The sequence below is a fragment of the Haplochromis burtoni genome, unplaced genomic scaffold (assembly GCF_018398535.1).
Source record: "Haplochromis burtoni strain Fernald_Lab_line unplaced genomic scaffold, NCSU_Asbu1 Contig_105, whole genome shotgun sequence".
Taxonomy (NCBI): domain Eukaryota; kingdom Metazoa; phylum Chordata; class Actinopteri; order Cichliformes; family Cichlidae; genus Haplochromis; species Haplochromis burtoni.
Window position 1 is genome coordinate 1,743,655 of NW_024582466.1, and position 24,760 is coordinate 1,768,414.

At 42.6% G+C, this 24,760-nt stretch overlaps 1 protein-coding gene across 5 annotated transcripts in view; it reads right to left on the minus strand.

The window, feature by feature from the left end:
• Positions 1–5,958: 5,958 nt before the first annotated feature.
• Positions 5,959–24,760, minus strand: part of dbn1 (drebrin 1) — a 118,401-nt gene continuing 99,599 nt past the window's right edge. Inside the window, exons 5-16 of one of the 5 annotated variants that reach the window (XM_014335351.2) lie at positions 24,385–24,459; positions 22,111–22,254; positions 21,938–22,015; positions 19,851–20,002; positions 19,653–19,710; positions 19,106–19,156; positions 18,886–19,000; positions 15,519–15,647; positions 10,488–10,616; positions 9,585–10,090; positions 9,390–9,489; positions 5,959–8,965 (exon numbers count right to left, since the gene is read on the minus strand). In XM_014335351.2, coding sequence (XP_014190837.1) covers positions 8,910–8,965; positions 9,390–9,489; positions 9,585–10,090; positions 10,488–10,616; positions 15,519–15,647; positions 18,886–19,000; positions 19,106–19,156; positions 19,653–19,710; positions 19,851–20,002; positions 21,938–22,015; positions 22,111–22,254; positions 24,385–24,459 — 1,593 coding nt within the window. In that variant the 3' untranslated portion in view covers positions 5,959–8,909. Of the gene's footprint in view, positions 8,966–9,389; positions 9,490–9,584; positions 10,091–10,487; positions 10,617–15,518; positions 15,648–18,885; positions 19,001–19,099; positions 19,157–19,652; positions 19,711–19,850; positions 20,003–21,937; positions 22,016–22,110; positions 22,255–24,384; positions 24,460–24,760 lie in introns of all 5 variants that reach the window. The other 4 variants (XM_014335350.2, XM_014335352.2, XM_042223208.1 and 1 more) reach the window with 4 other exon arrangements.

Below are 24,760 nucleotides of genomic sequence, written 5' to 3' on the forward strand. Positions count from 1 at the left end.
CTTTGAGTTATTTTTTTCAAACTATGTACAACATTTTAACTTGATTATTAACATGTATAAACAGAGTAAATAACATGAAAAAACTCAACACATTTTGTAATTATTATTAAAGCCTGGGATCAACCTGAGTGTCCCAATATGCACAGGTACTTTTAACCTTTGGCTGAGCAGGAAGTCTGGCAGTGCTGCTGAACGTGCTGGACCAGGACCAGAGAGATGGAGGTGCCACAAGTGAGACCCAGCCAGTAAGTGGAGCATCATACAGGGTGGTGTCCAGAAGGTGTTTAGGGATGCTTGTTTCCACTGTCCACCGCATCATCTGGGTTTACAGGGCCGATGTAATCGATGGCTGCCATGTCTCTAAGATTTATTCAGAAAAATGCAAAACAGTGGTGCGAACAGTCATGTTAATAAAGCTGTAACAAGTAGTGTTGTACAAGTAGATTACTTACCTGTTCACAATCATCGTGGTCCAGGGGTGGTACCTTCAGGGCAGATCGCTGGTCCTGCCAGAGAGCACCACTGACTGCCTCCAAACCTTTCTCCCCCTCATCTGGCACAGCATCTTCGGGCTCGTACTCCGGGGCCACGACATCGCCAGCACCGAGATGTTATACAAAAGAGCACATGCTGTTATGACCTGAAACAGATGTTTAAGGTGTTTATAGATGTACGTACGCTAAAGTTCCCATTATGTCATTTTAATTATTCAAAAAAACAATGGCACTACATTTTAATGACTTAGAAGGTGTGGTGCACCTCCAGCGCTTGAGGGAAGATGGCCCAGAACCTCGTCTTCATCATTCTAAAAGCACTCTATAATAGAGCGTCCGCTGGACTCCCACACCTTGGAATGGGACATGACTCCAAGATCTTCTGGGGTCTGAGGGAGGTGGATGACCTGATGGCGAACAGCCACCTCCTCTGTGACCCTGTGGAAGATGCGGTGAACAGTGGCACGAGGTGTTGCAAACACTGGAAACACCTCTGTAGGACGCTCCACTTGCCAGCCAGAAAAGAAAAACAAGGACCCCAGTTGTGGCACCCCAACCATGTCTCTGATTCTGGTTAATCAGATTCAGCAGCACTTTCAGAGACTCCCTGCTCAGGCGAGAATCAGGTTTAGTGTCCTCATTATTAAATAACCTGTCCATGACTGGGACACTCAGGTTAATCCTGCAGTACAGGGCTCTGCTCTGGTGAAGGAAAATATCAGAAATTGTTTTATTCTTGTCACTATTATGAATGTTGCTGTTCTTTAAAAAAAAGATTTCACATGTCAAAACATTTTGATTAAAATGTACTGATTCACTGTAAAAGATAAAAGAGCGAATAGTCCAATATAAAATCACACTGCGATTTTCTATCATAGCAAATATATTTAATTAGCTTTTAATTAGCTAGCAAATCTGAAGGCTAGATCATCCCATTTCACAGCCTCGCAATTCGGTCCTCAGCCTTCGAAGGACCCGGCCCACGTAGACCGTGAAGCCGGGTCCCTCAAAGGATGCAGCCTGGGAACTGGGACTCTGTGTTTTGTATGTTTTAAGTGTAATGTGCTCAAGATTCGCTTGAGCACATTACTGCTTTGGCAGTTAAAATTACAAGTTTACAGAGCTGGACCTTTGTGTGAACCAGCTGCTTCACAGAGAGGATGAGACTGAATCAGGCTGTACAGGTTTTACACTTCGACCATAACAAAGATTATTATGGCTATCTTCTCCCAACACGAACGTGGCAGTTTAGAGCGAATCCTCCCCGCTCAGTCCGACCTCACCTCGTATCTGCTTCTCCTGGAATCAGAAAGAAAAGAAAAACAACCCCTCCATAGCCTTGGCTATCTTCTTCTTATTAAGGCCCAGTTCAGGACATCTTGCTTGGACTTCCTGACCCAGAGACTTATTCTAACCATCATAAGCGTATGTGTAAGCATGCAGCAAAAATACCCACTGCACTCTATATGTACCTGCAATATTTCAAATCTACACAATAAAGCTGAATGAAGCTCTTGATCTATGTGCAGATGTCAGGTGTAAATTATAGAATTAGCCTCCTTGAATGGTTTCATTCAACTCTAATATCAAACATCCTTGAAAGTGACTGGCATCTAAATGGGATTTTTCAAGCTGCCGTGTTACGTCTGTATTTTCTTATAATCTCTTTGCCCAAGCAAAGTGCACCAACACTCCTTTAAGGGTGACAGTGTTTATTGGAGAACTTGTGTTGCTGAGTGTGCCTGACATACACATTTCTATTCATGTTTGCAGAAGCAAATAAAAGTAGAAAGTCTGAGGTGTGAAGCCTTGGCGCCTGCAGCCATCTATTAACCCGACAAGGTCAAGACAGTGACGGCATAACGATGACGTTTCCTTGGCAGAAGCGCCGGACGCCCCGGTGTGACTCCTTCTGTTGGCACTCGCTGGAAATTTTCCAGCCAAACACAAAAGCAGCTACAGAAAAAAAGCATTTTCTCCTCCGTCGAGCCTGACGCAGCCTTCCACCGTCGACTGTTTGAGTGTTGCCTGGAAACCTGCTCGAGCTTGCTTACATGTAGTAAAACGGGAACATCGGCACATCCCTCCAACGCACCATCACATCGCCACAGCAACGATGGAGAACGGGCTGGCTTCGGTCCCACATTGCTGTCCTCTCATTGGAGCATCTGCCGGCGTCGTCTTGCTCGCCACGCCCACTGTTACATCGCAGCTTCAAAGCTGGAAGCAGCTGTCAGATCTAAAAGCTTCCCACACCTGGTGCCAATGTGGAGGCTGAAGAAATGAGGCTCAAGATGTTTGAGCAGTACTGTAACTAAACATGTGTTTAAATTCTCTATTGCAAAAATGTGAAAGTTTGTTGGAACCTCTGAGATGTGGAAACACTTCAGCAGCTCTATGTTTCACTACTTTTATTCAGCTGTATTCAGTTCTGTGTTTTATGTGAAGGGATCCTTTTTGGTTTGCACGTCTTGGTTTTTCCTCACGTTGTACACTTGGAGAACTTTCTGCAGTTGAACATGTCTGCGTTTTCACTCCGACGCTGGGATTTCACGAAGACATGGCTGACCGTGATGAGTTTTAACCCAGAAGATGTTGTTTCACATGTACAGTAGTTACCGTGGCCCGAATGTCTCAACAAACCTGACTGCTGGTCCATATTAGGTCCACCTGTGGGTAAAATAAGTTCAATGTTTGTCCTCTGTAAGCTGCTGGATAGCGTAGTGGTAACGCTACACGCCTTTGGACTGGCAGTTGCATGTTCGATTCCTGCCTGTGAGACGTCTGTATCCCGACACTAACAAGAGAGATATCAAGGCAACACAAGTGAGACCCAGCCAGTAGGTCTGGCAAAGGGGGAGGGAGGATGTCAGGGCAGGGGGGGAGATATCATCACCCTCATTATGGACGATACTGCCAAATATCAGGAGGGGCTACAGATCAAGGGAGTAATAGATGCCTGAGACTCTGCATGGAGACAGCTGCTTCTTCTTTATTTGCTTTTATGTAAATAAAAGGCTAAAAATTCTGGATTTATCATATTTACGATATGCTATGACTTCCTCCCCGCACTTCTTGTTGTCTTGGGTGATGTTGCTCATCCTGCAAATATCTTTGGTATATTTGACTCCACGCAAACGCAGAGCTAAACTGCTGGTTTAATTCATCTCATTACGAGCAGGCAGAGAAACACCTGTGAAGATTTGTGTCTTCCAACTTCATCATGTTGAAGCGTTCCCTTCCATCTATTCGGTGTCAGAGACACCCTGTTACTGACATTTTTCCATGTTATCATTTATCTCTCCGACTGTTTTGTACTCCGAAGAGCTTCCTTCCTGTTCGCTAATAAAGATCTCATTTTCTGTGCTCTGAATTTAATTTCCAGCTTTCTGAGCAACAGCTACAATTACAGATTTACTTGTTTTACTTAGACAATAGTCACTATTCCATTGAACACACCAAATGTCTGTTTGTGCCTGCTTGTCTTTGTCTGCTGTGATAACAAACCAACGATTTCCTTTCGTTTTGGTCTGTGGGTTGTACAAAAAGAGCTATTTACAGACAGCACTGTGGGAGAAAAAGACTGGTAGTGAAAAATTATTGGCAGTTGTATTTATCTACACAAAGCAATTAACTGGAGACAGGCAAACTCCAAAAAACAGAAAAGCTTCATCTGACAAAAGGAGATGATGAGACTGAGGACATCGTGTGCTGGACTGAGGACGATGAGATTTACCTCCACAGAGTGGGGAGCAGTCCCACGTAGCCGCTCTGCTGTTTTGTGTCTTTGAAAGATAAAAGTTTCACATTTTTGAACAGTGGAGCTGCTGCTCTCCTAAATGAAACCTGGAAACCACATCAATTATTTCTGCAGCCTCACAGGTTTTGTTGCCACTCAAAGAGTTGCCATCAGAGCGTAATCAAAACTCATTCCCATCGATTAATACACGATTAGAGGAAGTTGTTCACCAACTGGCTTTACCAGCTGATGGTGACCCACCCTCCTCCCCAGATCCAAACCAAAAAGCTAAAACGTGATTTTTCCTGTCAAACATCGTCACACAAATTTAAATGTGGTTTACTGTTTTTGTGAAAATCATCAGATGTTAGCCCAGAACAAGGAGGACACATCCAGGGCCTCGTATTAGCATACCTGCTAATACTAGCTGCAAACATAACAGTTAGCTTAATAACCATAACTTTGCTTTGTTTTTACTAAAATGATCAAAACCAGTATCTATTTGATGTCTTTCTTTTTTGTCCTGATAAGAAATTTGAGTTGGGCTGATTTGATTATTGATTACCAATATGTAATAACTGCACTCTTTTGGCTAATGTTAGCAAGCACTGCTACTGCTAATGCTGGACAGACAGGTTTCCTCTGTAGGAACAACAGAAATGTTTTAAACTGAGGAAATGATGACCTGTGACTCCTGCAAACGTCGCCCTTCAGTGTTTGTGTGCAGCTGAGCGTTTCCTCACTCTGCAGCAGTGAAGTCACGAGGTCGAAGCATTAGAGACTCTTATTCTGCTGAAAAATAAAACACTCATTTAGTTCGTCTTATATTTCCTCACACTGATCATATTTTTAAAAAGAACATCCATTTCTACTTCTCCCTGAAATTTTATTAAACAGTCTGTTATAATTGAGCTCACATTTCAGTGTTTTAATGTCTGCCGGACATCAGCAATAAGATTGAACAGAGCGAGCTTGTTGCTGTGAGACTCTCGAGACAAGAAGAACAGTCTGACGTCATGTTTCGGGACGGGTGGACTTAAAACATCTGCTGCAAACATCAGCAGAAGGCGAGCAGCTGCAGACGTGATGGGATCTCACCTCAAACCGAATGAAACAGAGCGAGGAAGACAAGAGGAGGACAAACATCCTCTTAGTTCAGGGGCCCCAGAGGAGGCCCAGCAGGGTAAAAGAAGTGCAGCACTGCCATCTAGTGATGGATATATGACCTGCAAGTCAGAGTGTAGATGAGTGCTAACCCTAACCCAAATATGGTCAGAAGGACATACTCTGACATCTAAAGCTGCACTTTTAATGATTCCAAACTAAAAATATTTAGATTCAAATTAGAAAGTGAAGTTCCCACACATCCTGTATCAATTAATGATTCACAAATAAGCTCAAATATTTGTGTTGTATTATAACTCTTATTGGAACATTGACCCTCTGACTTTCACAGGTTACATCAGGAAGAGCAGGAAGTGCGTGAAGTACACGTCTATCTTCATAAAGTTTCAGAAAGGATTCATAAACACACGACAAACTCCTGAATTTGAAAAAGAAAGGTAATTGTGTAATTCAGAAACAGATGAGTGATGGACAAAGTCTCAGGAATGGTTTCAGCACCTTGTTGAATATCAAAAACTTTCAGCCCACTTTAACCTGAACATTAAGACGTCCTGAAGTCAGCTGCTTCACGACAGGTCAACATACACACACACAGAGTTGTTCTTATTGCCTCTGAGTTTTTATTTCCTACAGGGATGTACAGCAAAAGGACTAACACTGTCAGTGCTAATATCCAAAAAGGTCCTGAAAATCAACTCTAGCACACTTTTTTAACAGGTATTAAAAACACACACGCCTCCGGTCTCAGCGTGCCCCGTCTCAGACTCCAAACAGCTTCCAAAACAACACATCAATAATAAAAAAAAACAACAACCAAAGACATTACCATACTGCATGAAATGGCACAGAAGAAAAGCAGAAGGGCAGTAGACATGGGTTAGAGAACGTCTCAAAGTCATCTTCAGGGATTTAAGCTGCTCCAGACATCACGAAGGTTTCCACACAAATCCTGAATCTTGTTCAGAATGAGAATAAACTACTGCGCTGGCTTCATTTCCAAAACATCTATCCACTGTGTTCAAGAGATATCAACTGAAGGTGAACCAGGACTGCGCTGCACTTTTGTGTAATACCACTTTGTACCACAAGAGAGTGCAGTGAGTTAGCGTAACCTTTTATTTATTTGTTTATTTAAAGCAGCAGGCAGTGATGTAAAATTTTGGAGCTTTAGCTCAGCGCATGGAGGAAGTGTTTATGACTGAGGAGCGTAAGTCATATTATGTTTGAGTCTGTCTGGACTGACTTGCGGGCTTTGCTCCATTCATTCGCTAATCAAACAAGGTCAGGTCGGGTGTGTATAATTATTATATTATTATAATTATCTGTACTCTCAATAAGAAGGTGACATAATCTGTGCTTGTTGAGCCAAATTAATCAGCTGTTTAATTTGGCCCTCCTGTGATTGCCCTTGAGGTCCTGTAACACCTAACTGCCTGAAATCAATTTTAATATTACGGTTAAAATTAATTAAAAGTAAGGAATCAATCCAATAATAATAATGCATTTACAATCTAGTGCTTTTTACCTAGCCTTAGCTAACATTAGTCATTAAGAGCTGGCTGTGAGTCATTTTTGAACCCTAAAAAGTCTCATTTATATCCGATTTTGGGCTGACTGTGGTCACATTAACATTTGGCCTGACAAGTACAACTAAATTAAACAGACTTTATTTTTACTAATAGCAATATTAGGATACCTACTAACTTACTGGCCACCGAACTGTTAGCTGAAGAACCTTTTTTTTCTTACTTTGCTACTAAAATGGTCAAATTCAGTATGTATTTTTTGTCTTTCTTTTTTGTTCTAATTTCAAATTACAGTTGTGCTGGGAGCCGATGATTTGATTACCAATTACCAATATTAAATAAGTCTACTTATTTGGCTAAGGTTAGCAAGCACTGCTATCGCTGATGCTGAAAAAAAGGAATCCATCAAATAATGTATGCTAAGCTATCTAGCATTTGCACTCAAATGTCATTTAGCTAATAGTAGCGTTAGCAAGCAAGCTATAACTTAGATATGCTACACAAACCATTACCACAGTTAGATAGAAATGTTAGCTAAATAAAAATTTAAAGGTAGGCCAGGTATTTCTTATTTCTTAGGCTACTCTGTCCTCAATGTTTATTTGAACTATCAACTGAAAATAGTGTTCTTCTAACGTCATTAGCCTGCAGCAGGGAATTATTAGCAGGCAAGCTAGAGCCCCAAACCATTATGTTATCTCTAGTTTTGGCTCAACTTCAGTCACATTAATGTTTCGCTAGAATTTTTTAAAATAAACTAGACTTTTTTTGTTTGTTAAAGTAGCAGTAACAGTTAGTTAGCTACTTCCTTGCTAACTTTTTTATACTAAAATCCTATCTTAAGTCACCATCAGTGTTTATTTTTTCCATCCTCAAGTGAAACTTTGTTGTGCAATTTGATTATTGATTGAAAATACACGACTCCTTGACTCTTCAGCTAATGTTAGCTAGCACTGCTCACTGTTGATACTGTTTTTTTTACAAAAATGAATTAAAGCATCCATCCCGACTTCTCTTACACCTAAAAACGTCTCATTTTTAAGATTTTGGGAGAATATTCTAGAGAATGAAAATCATACAAATTCACACCTTAAAGCCAAACGCTCCTAAAAAACCTGGAAAAATAGCAACAGTAAATTTCTCTAGATTAGCTGCAAAAACTGCTCGGTTTTTTTGCTGTGTAAATATAGAAGTGAGATAAAAATACAAAGCTTTATGGAATCAGAGGGGACGGCTGATAGTCGAGCTGTAGATCTTCAACAAGGTCACGAAAGAAGAAAAGTGCACTGAAAAAAGCAATCAGATTCACAAGCCATTTAATCTTGAATTCATTCAGTAAAATCATACAAAAGGTGTGGAAAAAGGTCAAAAAGGAGCCACAGTTTGACTTTGAGAACAGATTGCAGCTGAGAAACACCAGAATAAATAAAATATTTCACCTTGTTTCTGTAAAGTGAGCTCTAAATACAAGATTAACTGACTTGCAGAGGTGAATATTTTCAGGAAGGAAGGGAAGAAGGAGGGTGGTGAAAACGAGGTAAGAAGAGAACAGAGTGAAGCTATACATGGCAGCTGTATTGATTGGCTGTATTAGTTTTATAGGGTGTTATTGAAGTACTACAGACTAAGCGTGTCGGCCACACGCCAGGCTTCATTGTCTCTAAAATGCAGCAGTGCGCTACGTGTAATTATCATGTACACAAACAAAAAAATCCCCCCACTCCCAGCTAATACATCTGCATAGCAAAAAAAAAAAAGAAAAAAAAAAAGAAAGAAAGAAAACAGCAAATAAATAAAATAAACACAGAAAAGAAAATCGTTCCAAACCGTCAACAACCCTGTCTTTTTTCTGTGGCTACTGATTCTAAAAGATAATACAGAAGTAGTTTTGATGCAAGACTTGTTATTATTACTTTTTTTGTTTGTTTCTTTTTATTTTTTAGAAAAAAATTCTGTTTCTTCATGAAGCACACTTCCTACTTCCTCTTGGTCCGGTGGCGGTGGTGTGGGTGTCATATAGGCCGGTTAGTCATCTTCATCGTCAACCACGGGGTCCGTGTCCCAGCACGTGATGTCAATCTCTGAGTAAACACACACACGCGGATGTTTACACACACATCAAACTTGTGTTTAGCAAAACTGGGAGGCTTATTTTAGCCTGATATGAGTTTTTGGTGCTTTAAGCAAAAAGAAATGTTAGTGATTCTCCTGCCAAACCGACCAATTAGAAAAGGAGCTCAATTCACTGACCAATCAAGCCCAAAAAGGCTGTGAAGTCTCAGGATATCCATCCTGTCAAGACTCAAAGAGTCACTCAGACTTTGAGACTGGTTGGCAACCTCGTGTTTCGAGGGAAAAATGTGTTTTCCAAACTAGCTGAGTCTCAGTAGAAAACAAATCCCTTTATGGTTGTTTTCACTAAGGGTGTTAAAATCTACCAAATCTAACATGCTGAGGCAATAAGGACGTGTCCAAAAGCAGCTTTATTTCAGCTGATCGTCTCACCTGGTGGCTTGTTATAAAAGACCGGTGCGGGTTTAGCCGAGGACTCCTCTGTTGTCCCGAATTCCTCCTCCTGTGATTGGCTGAAGTAGCCCTCGCTCGCCTGAAACACCAACAGAGAGATAGAAGATTAGCGAAACGACGACCAATCAACCGAGAATCTGATCTTTTGTTTCTGGAGAGCACCAGGAGCATCACCTGGCTCACCTGAGTGCCTTCTTTCAGCAGAGCCTCCCCATTGGTCATCAGCAGCTGTCCGTCATCCAGCTCCTGGCCCTCCCCAGATGCATGCTGCAGTGCATGCTGGTAGCTGAGGGTCATCTGATCAGAGCCCGTCACGTCCACCAAACTGGACGGGTCGTCTTCGGCGCCAGTACCCGAGCAGAAAGTCCCGTCCATCATGTCGTCAAAGCTGAGGAGCGGCTGAGGCCGGCCGCTGGCGGCAGCGGTGCTGGGCGGGAGGTTGTCATGGAGGACATCTCCCATTAGGTCCACCAGATTGGAGGACTGGGAGGACTGGGAGGACTGGGCGACGTTGGCTGGAGGGGCGGAGCTGCCGCCCCACAGATCAACCAGGCTGTCTGTGCCAGACTCGCACGCAGAGACAGCGGAGGAGTCGCGGGCCTGCGGGGCGACGCTCTGCACGGGCTTGGTGGGCGTCGACTCCTGGACTGGGGGTTTCTGCTCCTGCTTTGGCACCAAATCTGAAGGAAACAAGAACAATTTCATTTTAAAAACTGAGTCACTTTTAATGATAATCAGTTTCTTTCTAATTACCAAAAAACAGATTTTTAGTGGATTTCTGTTTCGGAAAAAGACCCAATGGAGCACCGTGGAGGAGGCTAACAAAAATAAACTAAAACCAGTGTTCGTCAGGTTCTGGGGACTCTTAGATTTTATAAATGGTCAGAATAGTTATTTATATTTATTTATATTGAACCTGAAATATTTCCGACCTCTAATCCGTGGATATGTTTCCCTTTTTTAAAGGGTGAAAATGTCAACATTTGGAGTTTGGAGGGATGAAATTTAAATTTTGTTATTTTGTGGAAATCTGGCAACGCCATGGTCTGTCGTCTGATTGGTCGACAGAAGTCTTACCCCACTCGTCTGCGTGGTCTTCCTTCTCATCCCTGCTGTAGTCATCTTTGATGGGCGTGGTGACTATTTTAGGAATGGGTGACACGGTGGCCATGTTGCGCTCTGTGCTCACTTCATCGTCATTGTCCGCTGAAGGGTCAAAAAGAAAGATTATTGAAGGAAAACTTTGGCAGCCGTCACCAAAAATCCTCCAAGACTTTTACCCACGAGCAGGTGTGTCGAACTAACACAGAATCTGATGGTTTTATCTGAAGTTCAGCTAAATGAGGGTAACAGGTGATTGTGACCAGGTGAACTCCACAGTCACATCCTGTGTTACTTCAACACGTTAAACATTGCACAAAATCGCAGCAGCCACATCAATTTTGTTGTCACATGACCAACAGACAGGCAGATTCAGTCACTTCGCCCGGTTTCAGACCCATCGTCTGTTCTGTCAACAAACTGACATCATCAGCTGAGCCAATCAGATTTGAACCTGTTGTCGGGTAAACAGTAAGCTTCTCCAAAACTTTGTTTTCAGTCAGCTCCCTCACTGTGTTATGTTTAATGTACAGGCAGCATCACGCACTCAGTTGTGAATGCCATTATTTCAGTGAGACGTCCACAGAGATAGCTCAGTATGTCTGAAAGTTTTAACGAAAAGTGAATAGACAGTGAGTGAAAAACACTGACGGAGTGGTCTTTTTTCCTTGAGGCTGAGTGCTTCCTCTTTGTGGTGTTTAATATCTTATAATGCGGCTGTTTAATGCCAGAAGCGTGAGACAGAAGCAGCAATGAGGCACCTACAAACTCAGGCAACAAAGTGACCAAATGCTGCTTCTCTGGACAGCTGAAGCAAATGAGGAGTGAGGACCTCTGTCAGAAACCAAGACACAGTCACAATGATCCAATGGGTCATGAAACAGGAGCAGGTATCTAACAAAAACTCACTGATATGTCATTACAACATACCAACACATTGTGGGTGAGTCACAGCTACATCAGGTACACACATCCAACAACAAACACCATCACAGTGTCAGTTAGAATCACGAGAATCACTTCCACAATGCCATTTCTCCAGATGTTTGATGATGTTAAGCTTCATGTTGTGTTCAAATACCAGAACGAGACTTCCCACAAGCACAACAACGAGGAACGAGAATTAGAGAGGCAATAAATGACTGAGTCCTAAATGGGTGGGTTCTCAATTCACCTGGAGGTAGGAAACCTGATGAACAACCCCTGATGACGATATTATCAGCTGTATTTTTATTCCTATGTTCAGCACTTCGGTCAGCGGTTACCTTTTTTCCAAGCGCTTATAAATAAAGTTGCCTTGGCTAGTAACTATTTGCTGTGTTACTGGTATCAGGTATTTATAACGACCAATAAACAAAAAGACACATGGAAAGAATTCAACCATACTGCACAGTTTATTCACCAGAGGGCACTCTGCAAATTCTCTGCTGGCAAAACACTTTTGGAACGCCACAAACAAGAACCATCAGTCGGGCAGAATATACAAACTACACGTAACAAAAGTTAGACAAATCTGTTCATGTTTTGTGTCTGAATGAAAAAATAAATCTGTACCTACAGTATAATATTAAACCAAATAACTGCCGTCAGTGTTGTATTTAAAAATCCTGTCCTTCTTTTTGATTTTCATCTAGCAACAGCCAGCAACTACTTGCTAACCTGTCAGGTAAAACACACTTTTCCATAGCAACCAGTGGTTGTTGACCAGTTTCTTGCCCTGTGTGACTGAGATCTTAGTCAAAAGTTAGCAGGTCAGCTGGCTAGCTGATATGTAAACATGATAGGTACAGCATGGAGATGAAAACCTAAATACCAACAAACTGTGTTAGTGTTAGCAAAGTTAGGCTGCACAGTTTTTAAACCAAATGACCAATTATACTGTGTGTAAATGACCGATGATATGTCTTCAGCAAATAGCCAGTGTTAGCTCGCTAACTAGCTAACAGCTAGCTAGGTTGTTTTTTTAGACATTGCTGCCTAATTTTTTATCTTGTATGAAAAATTAAGTATTTTCCTGAAGTCACAGCCAATGACAAAATGCTGTAGCTAGCTCCACAGTCACCGCTAAACACTATAAATGTAATTTCCACTCAGTGCAGATACATCTAAAACACGGCTATCCTGCTGACATTTGTGTAATATACACTTCACCTCATCTCCGTGGTGTGCACAGCGTACACGATTATGGCGAGGCTAATATAAATACATTGGCACAGTTAGGATGGAGAATGAGGGTTAAATAAAATAAAAGTTCATGTGGAGGCTCTCCGATGGGCTCCATCCTGTGACAGGAAGAAGACGCCAAAAACAGAACAAACTTCAGCCAAGAGAATGCCTGAGATGATCTGTCAACACCACAAGATCATTAACACAATGCTGCGTGATTTAGATTACTCATTGGGATGTTAATGCCCACACTGAGCTGAACGACGTGCTGCACATGATGCTAATAAAAATTCTCAGAGGCAGAGAATGACGACCGAATAAAAAAAAAATCTGCCTGTTAAAAAACGAACACGGCATTCAAGCGTAAAGACGAGAACTCCAGCTTAGACCTGCAAACTGCATCATCAGAGGTTTGATGTGTCATCGCTTTACAGGCGGGAGGTGAACAGTGTTTTACTTTCACTGAGCATAATAACGTACACATGCAACTACACACACACAGTGAAGATCATGAAGGTGGTCTGCATGATTTTATTTCTAGTATCAACTAAACAGGTGAATCGACTTTATCTTTCATGTGTTCTTGTAAGCCTGGTACTCTGAGGGTCCATTATTGAAATATCTGAGTTTTATTTGTGATGTACTGATGATGACACTGGTAAAGCCAACCAGCAGCGAAGGGATTTGCTGCTTTTAAGGAGGACCTCCAATGATTTTCCTTATTTCCTGTTCCTGTGGTGGACGCTCATATTAGAGTTTCCAAAGCTGTGCTGAAATAGCCTCGCGCCCTCTGCAAAATCAAAGGTTTCTGGACTAAACTTAAGATGTTAAAAGGCTCTCTGGAAGTCTGGCTCTGCCATATAAAAACCACCGTTATGGTCTTTAACCTGAAAGACATCGAAGTTCAACATTCAAGCATTCACAGGCCGACTGATGGCAATGGCGACCGAGTGACGGCTCGACGGTGTTACACACACATACGCACTCAGACACTCACAGTCGGTCAGTCGGGATTAAAGATGGCAGCAGGAGTGTGTTTATGAGTGTGTTTGTGTGCAGTCCAGGATCAGAGGCAGAGGAGGAAGGTGGAAGGAGAGAACCTGTCAGATCCCTGAGATTCAGCTCTCGAGAGAAGTGAAATCACTTTTACAAGCGTAAAACATCAGAAGTAGAAAAATTAAATACAGAAACATTTACAGAAAAAAAATCAGCAGCCGACTGGACGACATCTAAAGGATGAAGACTGGAGGGGACGACAGACTCGACATCTACCACACAAAGCAACAAACAGCTTTGCTTTGAAACAGGTTTCACTGTTTCCACAAGTTAGTGCAAACCTGCTGTGTGAGAGTCAGCCTGCAGGGGGGGTTAAAGTGCACGAGGCGAAGAGCAAGGTGGGAGGGCGGCCTCGTCATCCTACAGCTAACGCCGCCAGCATGCACGATACAGTGAACGCAAACCAAACTCCAGCTTCTGTCGCTTTTCATGATGCTTGGATGCTCTTGTCTCCGTTATTGCCTTAATCAGCCGATAGTAAAAGGTAAAAACGAAGGAACTGGGGAATTTTTAGACGCTCTCGTTCAGTACCAGGAAGTGGAAGGAGGAAAGAGTTCGGGGGGTGTTTAAAGTGGGAGGTGATGGGGAAGTTTAATGGGTTGGTGCTGAGATGTGTGGGGCTAAAACTAAGTGCTGAAGATGAGAGGATGAAAATGCATGTTGGCTGAAATAACTATGAATTTTTAGTGTCTTGATGCATCTCAATCATCCAGGAAAGTAAATCTCCAAAAGTTGAATCTGTTCATCTGGACGTAGCGTTCTCCCACAAAACGCTACGTCCAGATGAACAGATTCAACTTTTGGAGATATGAATTTTTAGTGTTTTTAATCTGTGCAGAACTTTCCTGACGTCACAGAGTTTAAACTTTTTATTATTATCACAGAAAACAAAAAAACGAAGATGCTAAAGTCCTGCATTACAGTTACCACGAATACTTCCTCTTTGTTTATTCTTTCAAATTAAAAGGAAGCGAGTGGCTTCACTGCTTTACTGTTAATTTCAGAATTAATGGTTTTTAAAGCCCTCAGTGGAAAACCTCCTACGTTAACGCTCTTATTCACCTTTGCATTATTGATCTCGAAATCCAAGATCTTGGGATCAACTCTCACCTTACAATAACACAAAAAACCTCAATAATTAGACGAACCTTATGAGCAAGCAGTTGGAGACAGCAGGAAGGAAAAACTCCCTTTTAACAGGATGTAACCTCAGGCAGAACCAGGCAGCCACGTTCCAAATATTCCTGCTTTTTAATCCAGGTTAGAAATGTTGCTCTATTCTCCAGCATTCCTGGGTTCATAATCTGTGACTGGGGGCTATTATTTTATTTTGTATTTATATATTAATGTATTTTATATTATATTTGTAATTTTATAGTATTTGAATAACTCTTTATTATCTTGTACATCGTTCTGACAGCTTTCTTCTGTTTAAATGTGCTTAATAAATTAATGAATCCATTTTAAATGTCCTTATAAATGTTACTGTATGAGGCTCCAGCAGGGATTCAGTTCCTGTACAATGACAGGAAAACTGATCCTGAAGAGTTTAATTTTCAGTTTACCCTGAAAGCGACATAATCCTGCAGACAGGAAGTGGATTGTTTGCGGTTGTGAGTTTTACCAGTCAAGCTGGAGTACCGGTGTAACCACGCGCAGTTTCATCCTCTCATGTTGGCTTTGCTGCAGTGTTTCTGTGTGTTTGTGGAGGGGACTCATGTGTCGGGAGAGATGCTCGACCAGGCTGCTGGTTTCCTCTTTAACTTCTTCTTCTGCTGTACCTACCGGCTGCAGCGGTGGGCTGCGTCCGTGCATGTGGCGGGGTGCGGAGGGGCGACATGCCCCGGTGCGGGGGGGTCGGACTGGGGCTGCTGGGACTGTGCTGCTGCCTCAAGAACGGGCTGTCCAAACGGCCTGGCGGTCGGGACGACACAAAAGCGAAGACGGGAACACACAACAAACGAGAAAGAAAAAAAACAGCGACGCACCACAACAGAGACGTGAGGAAGACAGAAAAACAGAGGGAGGAGAGGATTGTGGGAAGAAGATGAAAGAGACGGGTGTCAAAAAAATCCACCAAATTTCACAGAGTGGAGAAATGAAAGAAAAAGGAGAGGAGGAATGAAGTAAGGAGGTGAGGAGGAGGAGGAGGAGGCAGAAAATGGAGAGAAAGAAGAGAAAGGTTAGTGTGGTTTAAACACACCGCCTGCAGACAGCATGCTGTTAGGCAGAAAGGAAAAGCTGATGGCGACTTTCTCTGAACCAGAAAGTGTCGGAATAATTCAAACCAGAAAACAGAAAACACTCTTTGGGATCTGTGGACGAGTCTTTGATTGTTATAAATAACACATCGTGTTGAAATCCTGCAGTCGTTTACAGCCCGTGCACACTTCAGTCACGCTGCTGTACTTTAATGTGTCGGGGCCTCAGTGCGGGGCTGCGTTGGCAGTCTTAAGTTGTAACCAATCATCGTCCCAGCCCAAACTGCAGCTCCTCTAGTGGCCACTAGATGCCATAAGTGAGCACCCGCAGACTCCCAGCTGGCTACACGAGCTAACGTCACTGTGAAAATGAGACAGACTTACAAAAAAGGTCTCAAATTAAACGTTTGCTATTCAGGTTTGTCTGTGTTTGTTCTAACCAATGCTGCGCCAAACCCTGCAGACAAACAACATAAAATGATGCAAGCACGCAAAGGGTCAAAGGTCACGCAGAAGGGCTGTGGTTTGCTGTGATTTCAGCAAAGAAACCCGATTAAAACCTTTCTAGAATAAAACAGTCCAGTTTAACAGCTGGATGGACGACGCACAGCAGCAAACTGACAGTGAAGCGTCACTTACATGAAAACTGAGCTTCTTTTTCAAAGGTTCATTTCTATCATTTATCTGAATGAAAAGAAAACCTTTGGAAACTCTGAGAAAACGGCACAAACGGGAAAGCTGGAAAGCACATTTGTATATTTGGCAGGAAAAGCTGTGCTGATTTGAGGAGCTGACGTAATTATCTGGGGATGGAAAGATGAACTTACTACTATTGTTGCTGTAATTAAAATATGTTTATCTGCAACTACATATATAAACAAATGTTAAATATTACAATATTAATACAGCTTGAACTTTGTGGATCACTTTGAAGATTGTGTGGTTAATTTATATTTTTGTTCATGTATCCACCTCTGCACGCTCTACCGTTGAAGAAGCAGCAGTGCTGCAGAAAACATCATTTTATAAAACATTTTAAATATGAATAAAGATTATAAACAAAACCAAATGATTGGTCCTGTAGAGGCTGTGGGGGGGCGTACCTCTGAAACATATACAATCAGACATGCTGGGGCTCCACAGCTGGCTCAAGCCGGTTAACAGAAGTAATCCACCAATCAGAGAGCGAGGTGAATCAGATCCACCAGTAAGAATGCTCCAACCCTTATGAGCTGATCTCACTGACATTAACTGCCCCTGTCACTACCTGATCCGTACCGGAACCCCATCGGTACCCCGCATGCGCGAAAGGTGTCTACTTCCAGTCGTAGCGTTTTACGATAGTTACGGGTCAGAGTATCTGTTAAGATGTTAAGAATAATAAGTATCTCTTAAAATGTTTCCGATAATGAAACATTTCAATATAATGTAAACAAAAACGAAAAAAAAAAAAAGAGTTACGGATCAGGACTCCCCGATCCGTACCGCGCATGTGCAGGGGTTTTCTTCTTCTGTTCGTTTAATGGCAGTTTACTCCCCAGTGTACAACTATTTAGTGATAGTCGAGTGTGTTTATGCTTGTCTGTGTGGAGAGGATTGATTGGAATAGTGATGATGATGTCCGCTATCACTGTCAATTGTCAGTAAACACGTCATCTGGCTGCTGAATCTTCACGTGACATATTACAAAGTCTGTATTATTAATTCTGTAATTAGGCGCCATTCTTCTTATTTTACGGCGCTGTTGTTCAATCGGGGAACGCTCTGTGTTGAGGAGAAAAGCATGAATTTGTTTATATACGGATTATCCATTGTTCAAATGTCCCGGTGGTTGAAAAGGAGGCGGAGCTGTTGAGAAATGCTAGGAGCTAACTGGGCGCTAACAGTATCATTCAAATATATTGAACGTCGCAATGCTGGCAAAGAGAGGAAGATTTGCGCATGCGGGGTACGGATCGGGTTTCCGGTACGGATCGGGTAGCGACAGCCCACACCTGTTTCAGTGAAGCAGCACCTAACGTTGCCATGGTGATGGAATTCTGTAGCTAACTGTAACTGTGGCCGCTCTAAAACCCAGAGCCGTTGGATGGAAGAGTTGCGTCATCTCCATTCACTCTAATGGACCATCTGTGTACAGCAATGGTGGATCACGGAGCAGTAATATTGTAAGTTAGCAACATAGGCTAGCTGTGGCATAGAGGTATAGCAGCATGGAAGTTTGAGATGAATTTTTCAAAGGTAAGAAGTTAAACACCAGTCTGTATGTTATCAGCACGCAGTCCAACTGTCCACAGGAACTGTTTGAAGACTGCACGACCCACGTAACCACCCCGAATTCTGAACCCCTGCTGACAGGACTCTCACTTACTCAACAGCTCTGCTAAAATCGAGAGCATAGCTGCTATCGACACAGTTTATGGACCGCGGGCGTCCCAACAAGGTGCTCCACATATGAGTGTGTTTTTGTTTTTTTGCTTCTAAAAGTGACACTGTGACAGGGAAAACTAATAAAGTAAAAAATGTGCGTTCACCAGCAGGTTAAACAGAAACATCTGTCTAGCTTCTCCCACTCTGTCAGTTCTGCAAACATCTGATCGATTTGAACAGGCTGCATCTGTGACAAATGATGCTACAGGCCAAACAAGGAAGAGTAATTATCCAGTAACAACATGTGGTGGGAGGCAGTTGCTGGGTGATGTAATCAACAGTTCCTTAACTGTCAGAGTCCACAGATCGAGGACGATGTTCTGAAAGACTGAAACATCTGAGGCTGTTTCCCATCAAGGACGGTTTGCTTCACCAGTTTCAAAGTCAAATATTAGTAAATCATTTTTTAGAATAAAAAACATTTGCCGTTTCAAAGATACTGTATCATATTTTCCACGAGTCTCTCGAGTGCTTCTCTAGCTCAGCACGAGAACAAAGGTCAGGTGAAGTTTTGAAGTGTTTACCGCTCCGGTGGATGGAGACGGGCGAGGTGTCCACACTGATGGTCATGGCTCTCTCCTTCTGCTTGAAAAACTCTCGAGGGTTTCCTGACCGCTGAGCGATGATGGCCTTCGCCTCCTGGAAACACAAAATAAATACAGAGTGCTGATTTTCTTCCTCTTAAATGTTCTGCGGCCGTTTCTGGAGACGCTCTCTTTCATCATTCTCCAAACTGACCTCTACCTCAGATTCCTTCTTGTCCAGGTTGAGGTCCTCGATGCTCGGCTCTGCTACCTGAGGAGAAGAATCCAGTGATTCATATGTAACACAAAGCAGAGAGAAACTCGTTCACCTGTGAATAAATCAGTCAGACGTCCTGAAACAGCAGACAAATGAGCTGCACGCTCCCACCAGCAGGGGGCGACACAGACTGTGTTTGTATCCACTGATACTTTCTACTATTTGCAATCTTGCACTCAAAGAAAGGTGTTTAGATTTTACTGTGCCACACAGACTCGGATTAAGATGTTCGGAGGCCAGGAGCCATCAGGCAGCTGATTGGGAGATATTCTGAAAAGTAACACACGTCTAATCACTCGCTTCAAAAACTGAACACGCTGTCACACAAATTAGCCTCATATCTGTGTGGCTGTGGACTCGGGCAGTGCGAGGCTCTGTTTGGAGGCAGAAATAATAACAGAAACCAACTGGAGATGTGTTTTTAATCAGAAAGTCCACCAAGAAGCAGAAGCTGGCTGGTAATTACTGGTTTCACTTAGCAAATACTTACTACGGGGGTCTGATTCCGCAACCTCTCTTTGGCCTCTTCCTCCTCCTGCATCTTCTTTCTGTTCACACACAAACACAGTTTATAGATCATGAAAAGACGATGTAGCATCATCCCGTCATTCGTGCACACGTGAACCTTCTGACCAAAAATGATTGTGTTCATTGTTTGTTTGATGATTGCTGTGCCGTCGCTCCTCACCTGTGCTCCTCGATCTGCTGCTCCCTCTCGCGGTACCTCTTCTCTCGGTTCTCCTGCTCTTTCCTCTCCAGCTCCATTCGCTCCTCCTCGAAGCGCTGCCGCTCCTCTGCCAACTTCTTCTTCTCCTCCTCCTTCCTCATCTCCTCTTCACGCTGGAGACCGGACACACACAAATGACCTCTTTCAGAGTTGTAATAAATCTCTCGATCAGTTAATTAATGAAGCCAGATCTGGTTCTGGGCGTTTATCTGAGTGTCTGAAACAGTGAAGGGCAAATCTGGCAAACATCCCGCGGCTCGGTGACGCTCGCTGTCATTTCGTGTTTAACTTGAATGAGACAATAGCGACACAGCCGGAGGATGCAGCGACATCTGACTTCGTTTCTCACGTCTACCCAAATATATCTGTGATTCACATTATACTAAATAACTGTCACATACAAGGACACAGTTTATTAAATACAGTGTGAGATAAAGTCTCGTTTTACAGGTATTCTCATCACCTTTGAGAGTATTTCAGCAAAACATATATGCGCTTATCTTTTAGCTTAGTAGCCTGGCTTAGCTTGAATGAGCTTGCAAACTGACACCTTCGGTCTTGATTCACAACCAGGGGTAGAAAAACCCCAGAAGCTATGTGGAAAAAACTACAACAATTACATTTAATTAAAGAACTAAACATGTTTGATCAGAAAAGTTGGCAAAAGTAATGAATACGTAAGAAAACTATTGAAATCGCTATATAATACATGTAATATAAGTGCTTATATACCTGCTAGCTTAGCAGGTTAGCTTAGCTTTAATCAGCTGGCAAGTAAAATAACCGTCAAGCAACAGAAAAAAAAATGGTTGAAACAAATATATAACTAAACAAATACAGTTGTTAGCTAAAAAAAAATCACCAAATGTAAATGTGATTCGCATTATATTGAAATTATGGTTGTTAAATGCTACATAAAATACCATGTCTGGATAATGAATATAAAAAGTTAGCCTAGCAGGTTAGCTAACTCCCCACAGGGGTACAAGTAAATGGTAAATGGCCTGTATTTGTATAGCGCTTTACACATCCAGTCATCCACCCATTCACACACTGGTGATGGCAGCTACGTTGTAGCCACAGCCACCCTGGGGCGCACTGACAGAGGCGAGGCTGCCGGACACTGGCGCCACCGGGCCCTCTGACCACCACCAGTCCGAGACTGTCGGAGCCGGGGCTCGAACCGGCAACCTTCCGATTACAAGGCGAACTCCCAACTCTTGAGCCACAACAGTAAGATTAGCACAAAAAATACAGTCAAATAACTGAACATGAAGGTAAAACCTGACTAAAGAAATTAGCTAAAACAAAAACAAACCGCTGAAATACAGTCGCTAGTTAGCACACATAAAGAGCTGTGAATTACTTTTCTTGATTTTTTATTATTCACTAACTCAGTGAATTAGATATATGGAAAAACAAATACTGTGAGCCAAAAAGAATGACAAAATATTATAAATGCAGTAGCTAGCTAATATATGAGTGAAATGCTGTGAATTTTGCTGAAAGCATAGCTAACAGCTCAACTGCTAGCTAACAATATACTCGAGTTGAAAGAACGTGAAACTTTTTAAAGTCTTAGTCTTTCTGTTTGGGTTTGGGAACTGGGAACATTTGTACATGGAAATAGCAAAGGATATCCGACCTAATGAGGGATTGTTGTGAGCAATGTGCTAAAGTGCCGTGTGCAGATCTCTGAAATGCCACCAGCTTTGACTGCGTGGCAGCGCCCGGTAATGAGGACAGTCTGTTTGTGAAATCTGTCAATAAAACTTAGTCTAAGGCCATCAAAGACCTCAAATGGGATGCCAAAGGGTTCTTTACAAGCGTCATCATTGCTATAAATCTGCAGCATCTCAGCACCAATTCAAAGGACGCCTTTTGGCATCTATGAGCTGTCATCAGCTAAAAGAAAACACAGCATCTGACCCCCTGGGCTGGAAGCTCTCATCTTATGAGTTGTAATAAATGAGTATTATATCTCCTTTTTTTTTTCCCTTCCCGTCTTTGTTTTTTCCCACTCACTCCCCCCTCCTCGCCTTCTTTACCTTGGCTTGCTCCCAAAACTCCTGTCTATTGATTTTCTTCATCTCCACCTCTGCGTTGGTCTTCTCGTACACCGTGCCCTGCACCAGGACAGACAGGGGAACGGATCAAAGCTCTCGTCACGAGAGAAACGCTGTTTTTATAAGAGATAAAGTGTGCAAGTCTCTCTTTGTACCACGTCTGCGTGCTCTTCATCTCGGGTCTTCAGACGGCTCAGGACCGGGCTCGCCACCGCTGCCGTCCCATTGGTCAGGCGCTGCCCGATGGCCATGGGGTCAATGTCCTCCAGACTGCTGGCATTGATGATGACCTCCACCCCCTGCAGAGAGACAGAAACACGATGATCAGTCAAGTTTTCATGAAAGCTCTGAGAGTTTGTGGAAACATTCATTACAATTCATTCATAGCAGTGAGGACGTTCTGAGGAAATGAATCTAAATCAATTTAATGTCCTCTGAAGTGATGGAAACACAGCCGTGTGTGTTTTTGTTTGTGTGTGTGTTTTTTTGACATGTTGTGTGTGTGTGTGTGTGTGTGTGTGTGTGTGTGTGTCTGTTGGTATTGTAGGTCGTGTGTGATTGAAGTCGACGCTGTGTGGGAGAGAGAACCGACCACTACCTAACATACACCACACACACACACACACACACACACACACACACACACACACACACACACACACACACACACACACACACACAAATAAAACATCACCTCCGCTTTAATCTCAATCTTTTTATCTACACTATAAATCCAAAAATACACACTGAGCCAGCTGTGAACACACCGCTGTGTGACACACACACACCTCGGCTCAGAGCTGGTGTTCGTCACACACACCTGTTCCTCCTCTGTGATCCTCCTACAGGTTTTAAGCGTCTTTTCCAACCGAGCGTTGGGAAAACATTTAAACGGTCCTTACGTGACACAATTAAAAAACAAAACAACAAAACCTCAAAAACACTGAAGCAGGTTACGAAACGAACATGACATCACTTCACACACGATTGCCGTGATCGGGGTTTGAGATCATTTCCCTCTCAGTGGCTGTCAGGCCTCTTAGACTGAACAGCTCTGGTGCTTCTGACACTGTTGCATCCACAGAATCACGCACAGTGAAATAACTGAGCTTTTAATAAACTCATCTGAGCAGAAATCTAACAGACTGAAAGTAAAAGATGGACCTACAGATGTGGCCAGACGTTTCCATACACATCGAGTTTATTTAGGATTCATTTAAATTGGTTGGTTTCCTGTTATTGGCCTGGCTTTGAATAAAGCCTACGAAGTTCCAACAGGGTTGAAGCTGTTGATTTGTGAAGTTCATTGTAGAAGCTCAATGTTGTCCTGCTTTATCCATTCCTGAACCAGCCACGATGGGATCATTGTCCTGCTGGAACATGTTCGGTCCAAGTATAAACCATCAAGCTGCTGATGTAAGATGAACTTGGTGCGATGTACCAATACTACTGGCACCAAAACAGCCCGACATCATGATGCTTCACAGTTCGGTAGGTTTGAAATTCTCACCCTTGTTCTTCCAAACTAGTTTTTGTCATTGCAGCCAAACAGCTCGATCTTTGTCTCATTGGACCATAAACCTTTTCTTTAGAAGGTGTTCGGCTCGTCCATGTGGGCAGCTGCAAATTTCAGTCGAGTCTGAAGGTGTCGATTCTGAAGCAGTCAGCAACCTCTCGGTCCATGGTGATGTAAGACCCACTTCACTGTGGATGATGGTGTTCTACCAGTTTCCAGTTCATCGCCTTGGTGGTTCCTGAACATCCTAACACCTTCCCTCTATTCTGAGGGTGATAGTTGGGGTCTTCTTCCAGACCTCAGTACTATTGTATAGTGTTATTAGTTTTTAATTATCTTGATATTCACAGTTGTGTAGATAACGCACTCAGCAACGCTCCCAACTCGTGCCTTGGACTTTCCCATTGTTTACACTAAGTGTTGGTCAATCCAATGAATCATTTTTATACTGCCAACAGAAACTAGCAGCTGTAGCCAATCAAGATCACAAACGAGACGTGAATAGTCCTTGGCCCTGTCAAGTTCAAAGCCATCGTAGAAGCTTCAGAAGCACTTATTGGAGATTTAAGTGCGTCTATAGTTATCTTTGATCCTCTATGCATAGTTCTGTTTGGATTATAGGAAATCTAGAATAAATTCAAATTTGCACCAATTCTTGTTTCTTAAGAAGAGTTCAAAGAAATCATTAAAAGCTCAAAATTATTACGACATTCATGCCCATGATGAAAACGGCAGAGGAGCCGCCCCCTGGTGGACGTTGAAAAGAGTGCAGCTTTAAGGCACTTTTACACTGGTTTCCTATTTCAGATGTTCAACTTTTATAAAATACATGTCTTACACACAAGATGAATATGAACTGTCGTGTTTATGGTTTCTTTCTGGGACTATGTACGACTGCGGTGCTGGGTCTGACCTGGAAGAAGTCTGCGATGGTGGCGACATGGCTGGCACAGGCACACTTCCTGGCATCTGGCACATCATCTCCAACCTGAAAGAGAACGAGAGACGGTGTAACACAACAAAAACGAGAGTAAAAAGGACGACGTGAAGAAGAGTTGGATGAAGAAACTGGTAAAAAAGAAGCAAAAGGATGCTAAATCAACCAATCAGGATACACATGCTAATTTCTTTTGTGCTTTTTGTTACATTTAGTCAAATATCCACTAATTATTTTGTCTTCCAAGTGACCAAACTGAAGGGCAGTTTCTCCCTCCCTTTGGTCTCATTAGGGCTTTTGTTTACCCGTGGTCATGTTCGGTTATTGCAGCAGTTGTATTATAACAGGATGT